The following is a 10,957-nucleotide window of genomic DNA, read 5'->3' on the forward strand; positions in this document are numbered from 1 at the left end:
TGTTACACAGACATGTCACAGCTTCAGCCTTTTTTATTTATGTATTTATAAAGATTAGTTTTTGCGTCATTCAACTTGTGGAAACGGGAACAAAGATCAAGATTCTGGTCAAATGTATTATATTAATTCATTGATTTATCAAAATGTGACAACTAAGGACCAGACTGGGATTCAATAGATTCTTCTCAGTCAGAACAAAATAAGTCTAAAATCGGTTCAAACTGAGTTGAAAAACAGTCTGAAACCAGTTTAAAACTAGTTTAAAGCCAGATTGAAACCAAGTCTAAAACATTCAAAATCAAGTCTAAAAACAACTCCAACACGGAGTTCAAAACAGAGTCTGAAACCAGTTTAAAACCAGTTCAACACAAAGTCTAAAACCAGTCTAAACCCAACTGAAACCAGTCTGAACCGGATGCGGTCCGTCCAGACGTCATCAGGAGACAGAAGACAGATTCTCTGAGCTGCTGATCGAAGCGTCTTCATAACTCCACCGAGGAGAAGGAAAGTGGTCCTGAGGGAGAAATGAAAAGAGTTCAGTTCTTCTTTTCCTCTTTGCTCCACTTTGGATGAAGCGAACTGATAATGAAAAAAAAATGATTTATCGCTTTAAACTTCTGAAGCGTCGCGACTTCATTTTTAACGCCTTAAACTTTTGCACAGCACCGTAGAAAATGAACCATCGGAGGATAAAATATAACCAGAGACGTCTTCACACAGTAAGAAATAAAGAAGCAGGACGGGATTACTTTGAATCCTCAAAGTTTATTTCATCATCAGTCGACCCTGGTTTCACTGTTTTGGTCAGATTTAGTGTTTTTTAAATCTCGTCCTTATAACATGAGTTTCATTTCATCAAATGTGTGTGTGTGTGTGTGTGTGTGTGTGTGTGTGTGTGTGTGTGTGTGTGTGTGTGTCTGTAAATGTGTGTGTGTGTGTGTGTGTGTGTGTGTGTGTGTGTGTGTGTGTGTGTGTGTGTGTGTGTGTGTGTGTGTGTGTGTGTGTGTGTCTGTAAATGTGTGTGTGTGTGTGTGTGTGTCTGTAAATGTGTGTGTGTGTGTGTGTGTGTGTGTGTGTGTGTGTGTGTGTGTGTGTGTGTGTCTGTAAATGTGTGTGTGTGTGTGTGTGTGTGTGTGTGTGTGTGTGTGTGTGTCTGTAAATGTGTGTGTGTGTGTGTGTGTCTGTAAATGTGTGTGTGTGTGTGTGTGTGTGTGTGTGTGTGTGTGTGTGTGTGTGTGTGTGTGTGTGTGTGTGTGTGTGTGTGTGTGTCTGTAAATGTGTGTGTGTGTGTGTGTGTGTGTGTGTGTGTGTGTGTGTGTGTGTGTGTGTCTGTAAATGTGTGTGTGTGTGTGTGTGTGTGTGTGTGTGTGTGTGTGTGTGTGTGTGTGTGTGTGTGTGTGTGTGTGTGTGTGTGTGTGTGTGTGTGTGTGTCTGTAAATGTGTTTGATTGCCGTTAAAGATTCAACCAGTCGTCTAAAACGATCTCCTGCGTTCCAGATGATCAATGAGCCGACTGAAAGGTATCGATCTCTCTCAGTCGGTAGTGTTTAAAGAAAAGAAAGAAAGAGAGAGACGTTATCTATCGACAAACCGAAGACCGACAACTCAAACACACACCGCTGATAATCTGTCTTTTCCTGACAATCTGAGATGAAATGAATCTGTTTGGATGAAACACGACGAGTGACGACGTCTCTTTGATTTGTTGAGTTCTAACAAACATTTAGAACATTTCATAATCCTTATTTTCAGCCTAATTTGCGCCTGAAGTTGTTCTAGACTTCCCGTTACCACGGAAACCACCGCGGAGACGGTTCACAGGGGACCACGCCCGACCCCCGCCCCCCCCCCCCCCCTCCGCCTTCTAGCAACAATAATAAAATATAAAGAGATGGAAATGAGATGCAAAAGAAACGAGGAAGTCACGAAACAACTGGAAAGGACTTTTTGAGGTTTCATCTCATCTCGATCCTCCACAACAACCTGACCAATCAAACACCAACATCTGGACCAATCAAACACCAACATCTGGACCAATCAACCAACATCTGGACCAATCAAACACCAACATCTGGACCAATCAACCAACATCTGGACCAATCAAACACCAACATCTGGACCAATCAAACACCAACATCTGGACCAATCCACCGCTGAGAATAGTCCCCAACAAACGCAGCTTCCTCCAGAGTTACTATTTAAGATTTGAGCACCACAAATAGTTTTTGATTTCTAACAACGATAACGAAGAAGAGTGAAAATGTTTCATGTCTTTTTCTGTTTGGGTTCGTTTGAATGCTGTAAAAAAGTTTTAAAAAAAATGTAAAAACAGTGAGCGAGCCACGACGACGGAACCAGAGGACGAACATCCTTCACGCTCTCGTGTCTCCGCCGCGGCCTGTTGCATAAACGTGGAGCGCTGGAAGGTTTCAGAATAAAGCTCCCGGCATTATGCATCGGTAATCAGGGAGGCATGTGGCAGGATTATTATCATCTCTGCAGATCAAAAGATTACCAATAATAACGGACATCAGCGAGGAGGAGGAGGAGGAGGAAGAGGAAGAGGAAGAGGAGGCCACATGTCTCCGTCGGGGAAACAGCGAGAGTTTTAAAAGAGCGTTTTTCACATCCGAGTGTTGGAGTCCGACTCGGTGGAACCGGTTCGGTGTCTGGCAGGCGGTGCCAACAGTTGGTGTCCTCCATGAGGATGGGATTTGGACTTTGAGGAAATACAACAAATAAAAGCGGATAGAAACTGAAATCAACATTGGGATGATGTGATTAGACTGCACCGTGTTTGCTCCGGCTGTCCTGACAAAAAAAAGGAAAGAAAAGGAAGCAGAGCTGCTGCGGAGGCTGAAAACCCGCCGTCAGCCCGGTAATGGCGTTCATTATGGAGGCGGCGCCGCCTCGGTGACATCATGATGGGAAAAACACCCGCAGCTCTGAAACTACATCCGGACTTCAGTCTGTGGATTTAAAGCAACTAAATCTGTTTCAACACGTCGGTTTGTCTGAAGCTGAAACAAAACGTAAAACAGACTGAATCATACGTCCTCATACCAGTTTACATTCTTCAGTTTTTCCCTTTTTGTCTTTTCCTTTAAATCAACTTAATTTTATTTATTTTACGGTGTAAAATCTTCCTGCAACAGAACGTACAACAAGCAAACTAAATCAGAAACAACAATACGAATATCAACCAGAATGTGTTGATATCACATTCACATGAATGGGACTGACGGACAGGACAGACGTCAGGTCATACCGACCGTGACCTCTGACCTTTGAGCACCAAAATCTACTCACTTCATCGGTGAGTCCAGGTGAACGTTTGTGACCAATTTAAAGAAGGTCGCTGAAGGCGTTCTTGAAATATCGCGTTCAAAAGAATAGGAAAGATGTGATGTCACGGTGACCTTTGACCTCTGACCACGAGAATCTATCAGTTTATCGTTGCTACCATTTGAAGAAATTCCTGCGAGGCGTTCTTGAGATATCGTGTTCACAAAGTTTCCGCAAAAGAGATGAAATCATCTAAAATGAGATGGAAAAAAAACAACCAAAAAAAGAACAAAATAAAAACAACAACTTTTATCAGGCTTCTGTTTCTGTTCTTCAATCGAATCCGTGTTTTATAAAACAATTGAATTCTTCTTTAATGAGTTGAGTGACTCTACAGTCGTTAACGGGGCTCATGCTGCAGTTGAGTAATGAACCGACGAGTCAGCAAACAAAAACGTGTTTCCGTCTCATGACCGAAAATCTGTTAAAACCTCCGAAACACGACGTCGTTCCTGTTTAATGTTGCGAGACTCGTTAAAAAGCTTCGATTCCTTTTCCTGCTTTAATAATAAAGAAATGAGCTCATTAACAAATAAGTGAAGTTTTAACTTCCCACCTTCGCTGACTCATCACTTAAAGAACTCCAGTTCAGAGAAGAAGTATGACAGAAAATATTCTCCTGTTTTGTTCTAACTGGATAAACAGTGAATTTTAAATCCACATTTCCTAAAAAATAAATTAAAAAAAGACTGATCACAGAAACTGAAGATTGACCACGTGTTACCGTGAGTTACCGTGTTTTTACCGTGAGTTACCGTGTTTTTACCGTGTGTTAACTGTGTGTTACCGTGTGTTTCTACCTCCGTGTTATAAACTCGTCTTCATCTTGTTTATTTTCCTTTCAGCTGCTGCAGTGAAGAAACTAAAAAGAAAAGTCAGTTAATTGATCAGTTGACGACAAAACTTTACATTAAGTAAAAGTACAAAAAGTTTTCAGCCAAAATATTAAAATTATCTTGTTGGATTCAAACTATTTAAACATGAATCATTTGAATCTCTTTCAGAATCTATATGACTGTTTTTTTTTCATTATTATGAAAAACTTCACCTTGAAACCTTTTAGTGCCATAAAGGAATAAACAACAATAAACAACATAGATGATGACACATAATCTGATAAAAATAAAACATCATGAATCAAAATCTCCACAGACCCACAATAAACAACTTTATTTCCACCCTGAACAGCTCAGTTTATTCAGCGGAACTCACTTCCTGCCTGTTGATCTTTAACATGTGGCGCCCTCCGGTGGACAAACTGCTGAAACACAGTTTAAACAAGCTCAACGTTAAGTTGCATTTATTATCTGGTCTCGAGCTGCTGGTCTCTGATGTGACATAAAACTAAAGAAAACCTTTTGCCGCCATTTAAAACACAACTTACGAGCTGAACAGAGAGGAAGAACAATCAGAAGGAACAGAACTGTTTATATGAACTGATATTTATCAATAAATGTAATAATTCACGTGTGAAAAGTTACCTTTCAAAGAGACGAGGTGTTCGTCAGTTTGTCTGGAGTTCATCAGTCCTGAAAAATAAAAATATTTTCCACAAAAACACAAATAAAAACTAAAAACTCGTCATTTAGTTTCATTACCAGAATATTTATTTTATTCTTTTTCCTATTAAAACACTAGCTGCCATATTTAATAAAACAGCCAACGGCCAAGTGCCTCAGTCCTCATCCTCCAATCAGACCCGCTCAGACAGGTCACATGGGTCTGTGGGCGTGTCCTTGGCTCTGCTGCTGCAGGGTGGCCCCTGTAGTCACGGCAACCAGCGCTGCTGCCTCGGCAGCGATTGTTGTTGCTAGAAGGCGGCGTGGGGGGGCGGAGTCGGGCGTGGTCCCCTGTGAACCGTCTCCGCGGTGGTTTCCGTGGTAACGGGAAGTCTAGTATTGCGTTTCCTGGCGGCCAGCGGAGGACGGAGGGTCGCCTCGTTTGGGACGAATTTCTGTTTTTTTGTTGTTTTTTACCTTTTTTCTTAAAAATACTGCCTGGTGTTTATGTATATATATAATTCAAAATATATATATACACATATACATTGGTGCCTCCTGGAGGGGATTAACGGTAATGCAATGAAATGAAAACGTTTAAATAAAAACGTGGATGATTGTGTGACTTGGTGAAGTGAAAAGAAAAATGTTTTCAGATTTAGATTGTTCACTTTCATGTCTTGATGCTAAATATGAAGCTATAGCTAGCTGCCCATTAGCTTAGCTTAGCATAAAGACTGGAAAAGCAGAAGCAGCTAGCGTGGCTCTGACCACAAGTAAAAAAAAAATACCGAAAAGCATCTGTGAAGCTCACTTATTAACACGTTACACCTCGTTTAAGTTGTACCAAAGTGCAAAAAACACAAAGTTCTTGGTTTTGGCTTTTCATAACTGTTTCCAATCCCAAAAAAATATTCAGAGCCGCATCTCACTGTAAAACGTCACTCTCGTTTTTAAACTTCATCTTTTATCCAAATTAAACAGAAGAGATTCACATTTTTTAATCAGGAAGCTTCAGACGTGCTGCAGGTTGGAGTTCAGGCTAGCAGTTTCCCTCCGTTTCCAGTCTTTATGCTAAGCTACGTTAATTCACTTCCGGCTACAGCTTTGTATTTAGCGTAGACAAACGACATGCGACTTCATGAACATCTGAATCTCAGTGAGAAACAAGAAAAAGTCTTATTGGTTCGACTGTTACCGGGCGAGGAAATAGACTGAAAAGAAATGTGTGAAGGTGAAGAAAAAAGAAAAAATTTAAAAGGAAGAAACAGGAAACTGCAGGCAGAGAGGAGATGAAATGTTGGGAAAAAAATTAAAAAAAACAATGAAAACTGAGGAGGAAGGTCAGTGACACAGATGTGCTGATGTTTTCAAATGTTAGCATAATGAGGGAAAATAAATCCACATTTATCTTTGAAATACTTTCGATCAAGCGCTGCTGTTGTTTAATTTCAGATATGTGTGGCGACTCTGTATTTTTATTGTCAACAAATTCAAAACAAAACCAACAAACCTAAAGATTTGGATTCAAAAAGATTCCAGCAAAAAGTCGAAACCTATCTGAACCCTAATTCCACTTTTTGATTGGCTCAAATATTTTCTTAAATATTTGTTGATTCTGTTGCGCAACGAAGACGTACAACATGACTTATTGTCATTAATGGTTGTAACCATGGAAACCTCTGCATCTGTCCAGCTGTTTCAATGCAGCCACATAAGTTTGTCATTCTCCCTAAAAAAAAAGCAATTATTCAAATTCCTAATATTAATGATCAAACTCTGTTTGTGCTCTATAAGAGTAAATAAGTTTTATGTAACTAAAGTTGATTCTGAAGAAGAATTTATAGTTAATCTATACGAGACGTTTTGTTGAAGAACCGACATGAAAAGTTTGATTTATTCGCAAAAGTTTGACCGTAATCTTGAAATGTTAACTTTATTCTCCAAAAAGCAAAATTAAAAACCAATTTTCCTTTTATTTTATTTTCATTAGCGTGGCTCTAATACGTCGTTGGAAACCTGCCTTCTTATTTTCTTGCTTTCGGGCGGGTTTACGACATCAAAACGAGAGAATATTTAATAAAAACACAACAATTGTTTTCTTTCTTTTTTTTTCATGAGCCAAAAAGGTTGTGAAACTGCGCTAAAACACTGAATGTGGATTAATCCGCCGCAGAAAATAGTCCCCGACGAAAGCACTACTACTTCCTGCTGTTTTCTTTGTTTCTTAGAAACAAGCAGCATTTTTAGGAAATCAGGTTAAAGCTGAGAGTCGGGAAGTGTTTGGTTTCTACATGTGATTTGTTGACAATAAAATATACAAACTAACGTGTCTGTTAAAAAAAAAAAAACACCAGCAGTAAACCAAGTTTTTCTGCGTCTGTTTGATGAGCTGCTAAAACCGTTATAAAAAAAAAAACACATTAACATCAACAAGCAAAAATAAAATAAAAAAAGGTATTTTTTTTCTCCTTTTATTATGAAATAGTGCTACAATGTACATTGCATTTCCTCTCCTGACTGTCCGCTGTCTGATGTGTGTTCTGATTTGTAATGCTGGAAACGATGAAGATGATAAATATGTTCAGTTCCTGCCGAAGGTCGGAGAAGTCTGACACGGAGTGAAATAATTATCCATCCTGACAGGTGATTAAATCCTGTGTTAAAATCTGGTTCTTCTTAAAAGCTTCTCGAGACAAAAATAGTCCATTTTAAGACTGAATAGAAACGTGAATCACTCCGTCAGATGGACACTTATTTACAGTGCTTGTGTCGGTCTATGTGTCGAACATGTGCTGTCTGTTGACCAACAAAGACAAAACTCATGGGAGGAAAGAGCGGGAAATAAAATTTTAAAAAATTAAAAAAATTAAAAAAAAAAGGAAGGAAATGAGGTAAAGAACAAAGAAAAACTGAGGAGAAGTTAAAATGATGAAGTCTGTTCGGGGGACGGGACGTCCTCCCCGTCCCGAGTCCTTACAGGCCTGATTCATGTGAGTGTGTGTGTGGGGGGGGGAACCTCGAGGAGCCAGGAGGGGCCAATGGCAGGCAGGCAGGAAGAGAGGAGGGAGCCAATCAGAAGGCCTGCTGGGCAGGATTGTAGTTGAAGGTGGTGGGAACGTGAGGTCGCTCTTCTAGTTTGTCATACTCCAGATGAAACTCCTGAAAACAGACAAGAGAGTTAGTGACTGGATGCAGGTGTGTGTGTGTGTGTGTGTGTGTGTGTGTGTGTGTGTGTGTGTGTGTGTGTGTGTGTGTGTGTGTGTGTGTGTGTGTGCGCTCACCTTTGCCACCTTCCTCCAGTTGAGGCAGTCGAAGAAGTAGTAGGTCCCTCTCTCGTAGGCGTTGGTCTTCAGCGTGGGCTCCATCCCCGGAGCTCGGGTGATCCAGACCCGCTCCTCTTTGTGGTACCGCCAGTCCCTGTTGAAGCTGGACACACACACACACACACACACACACACACACACACACACACACACACACACACACACACACACACACACAGTTTAAAAGAGATCATAAAGGCTGAATTCTCTTTAATATGTTGTTGATGCAGGCTGCTAATATCACAAACATTAAATGTTAATTAAAATAAAGGAGGTGAGATGTTTGTTTTCCTGCCGACAAACTTAAGTAATCATTCAGAAAAAAACAACAGCACCACACGTCACAGAAAACATCTAGACTACTTACTATTGCTGCAAATTCATTATAATCATAATTTATTCTGACAGAATTTTATTAAAACCAGATTTTAGAAACTCTTTTAGGAAAAAAAGAAGAAGTTTAAAACCAAGAAGAAAATCATCAGATGAATTCGTCAATTTCATCTTTGAAAAAAGGAGAAAAATATAATAAAAACAAAACAAAAAATTGTCATCTGAGGTCATTGAGAAACGACAGGATGGAAAAGCTGTTAAATCAAAAGGTTTGACGTGTTATGTGATTATTGTGTGTAGTTGTTATTGTGTTGTTCTCACAGCTCTACTGCAGCCAACAGTTGTAGTAGGTCTCCTCCGTTCATGTAGTAGAGATAAAACAGAAGATCTTCTCCGTATCGAGACAGTTTGATCGCCGCTAACTACACAACAAAAACAAAGACAACACAGTGTTTGGTGGTTCTTCGGTAAATAAACTGAAATATTATCTGAAATACGATGACAGAAAAGGATCATTGTGGTGTTTATTGGACGTACTGACCTTGTCCCTTATGTGGATGTTGGTTAAATACTCTGAGGGGACGTGGAAGTCTGCAGGGTGAAAAAGAGGTTAAAAAGTCTGCACACTGATCGACGACGGACGAACATACCGAAACAAACCAGCAGGTGGCGTCACATCCTGCACAGTCCGAGGATCCAACTTTTAGTTTTGTGTTTGTTACGTCTTAAGAGTCACAAAACTCACGTTGAATATTTTCTTCACAAATAAACACATAACAACAATAAATCACGCAGTTTGGAGTCCAACTCACCGATGTCCTGCGGTCGACACGGAGCCGACGCCCACGGAGACGCGAACTTAGGGTACAGATTCCTTACGGAGAGACACACAAACAGATGTTTACATGTTGACGTCCTGCAGAGAAAACCAAAACAATTGTGTGTGTGTGTGTGTGTGTGTGTGTGTGTGTGTGTGTGTGTGTGTGTGTGTGTGTGTGTGTGTGTGTGTGTGTGTGTCGTACTCAGGTGAGTTGAGGTTGAGGCCGAGTGTGGTGAGGTCAGAGCCCAGCGCCAGGTGCACCATGCCGGGGTCCGTCTCCGCCGCCCGGATGAACGTCAGCAGGCCAATCATTCCAAACTGGTCTGTTACCATGCCGATGGGGATGTTGGTCACACGCCCTGGGACACACAAAGACAGACACACAACACACACACAGACATTTGTAACCGGCCCATATAAAGGGTCAAGACATCCCCCTTTTTTTTTCCCCCTTTAAAGGCTACAAACATCCCATAATGCAACACTCTGAGTGACTGAACACTGTCACTTTTTTTTTGTTCCTCCAGAGACATGTGGATGCACCGTGATTGTCATGGAAACGAGGAGTGTGTGTACATGTGTGTCTCACCGTCAGAAAGCACCTGGATCCCTTTCTTCTGCTGGTTGTTGTTGCTAGGGGCGGAGCTCTTATCGCCAGGGAACTTTGGACCATCTGAGTTGGAGGTGGGCTTTCCTGATGAGTTCAGATTCTGATTGGACAGAAATCAGGGGGGGGGGGTGTCAGGAAGGTTAAACAGATCTGATGAAGAACAAGAAGACGAAGAAGAAGAAGAAGAAGATGAAGAACAAAAAGACGAAGAACAAGAAGAAGAAGAAGTCAGAAACCGTTTTGCTGTCGTCGTTGGTGCTGGTGGGATCTTTCGTTTGGTAGTTCGGCCCGGGGAGAGCTGGGAAGTCTTCGTTGTGGATGGAGAAGTCCTGCGACTGCTCACTGGACGGCTTGGTTACCATGCCAACTGGGAAAATATGGACACGATTAGAGTGCAATTACAGCCTCACAACAACCCTTAAACACACACACACATTCATCAGGAGGACATGGCAGCTTTTATCAATTTAATTCAATTCTACTCATTTATTGTCTGTAAAATATCAGAGAAAAAGCTCACTGCTGACATTGATCTCCTGATTGTTGTTTAACTTTTTAATGATCATTAAAGCCTGAAATTAAGTAAAAACAAGTGTTTATCTTAAATAGATTTGAGCATAAAACCACAGAGAAAACATGAAAACACAAAATGAAACTTCAGAGAATCTGAGAAGCTCAAGATTGAAAGTAATTTTTTTCATTTCCTGTTTTCAGCTCTGACAAAATAAAAATCAAACCAAAACAAAAGCATCAGAAGTTCACTGATTTCACTTCCTGTGAAACCAAAAGATGGAAACCAACGGTTTTAGTGTTTGTTTACCGTAGGGAGCCCGACCGGCCAGCGGGTTGAGCAGCGGGGTGGGATTGGAGCCGCCGTCCCTCCGACTCCGGTCGGCCAACGCGGGGAAGTCGGAGAGGTCCAACCCCGTCACGTTCTCACTGCCGTCTGCAGGAAACAGCCCGTGTTCACCTTCTCACTCCTCACAGCTCAGACACTAGCAGTGTTTACTATGGTTGTTGTTTA

General features: G+C 41.1%; 1 protein-coding gene across 1 annotated transcript in view; it reads right to left on the reverse strand.

The window, feature by feature from the left end:
• Positions 1-4,929: 4,929 nt before the first annotated feature.
• Positions 4,930-10,957, reverse strand: part of LOC138634024 (CCR4-NOT transcription complex subunit 2-like) — a 10,508-nt gene continuing 4,480 nt past the window's right edge. Inside the window, exons 7-15 of the mRNA XM_069720615.1 lie at positions 10,754-10,879; positions 10,170-10,300; positions 9,913-10,033; positions 9,526-9,682; positions 9,316-9,377; positions 9,045-9,094; positions 8,825-8,925; positions 8,129-8,273; positions 4,930-8,006 (exon numbers count right to left, since the gene is read on the reverse strand). Of these exons, the coding sequence (XP_069576716.1) occupies positions 7,920-8,006; positions 8,129-8,273; positions 8,825-8,925; positions 9,045-9,094; positions 9,316-9,377; positions 9,526-9,682; positions 9,913-10,033; positions 10,170-10,300; positions 10,754-10,879 (980 nt within the window). The 3' untranslated portion in view covers positions 4,930-7,919. The remainder of the gene's footprint in view (positions 8,007-8,128; positions 8,274-8,824; positions 8,926-9,044; positions 9,095-9,315; positions 9,378-9,525; positions 9,683-9,912; positions 10,034-10,169; positions 10,301-10,753; positions 10,880-10,957) is intronic.

This window comes from Brachyistius frenatus, unplaced genomic scaffold, assembly GCF_029030835.1.
Source record: "Brachyistius frenatus isolate BFR_SWC_R1_liver_20210118 unplaced genomic scaffold, ASM2903083v1 Contig_244, whole genome shotgun sequence".
Lineage (NCBI taxonomy): Eukaryota > Metazoa > Chordata > Actinopteri > Embiotocidae > Brachyistius > Brachyistius frenatus.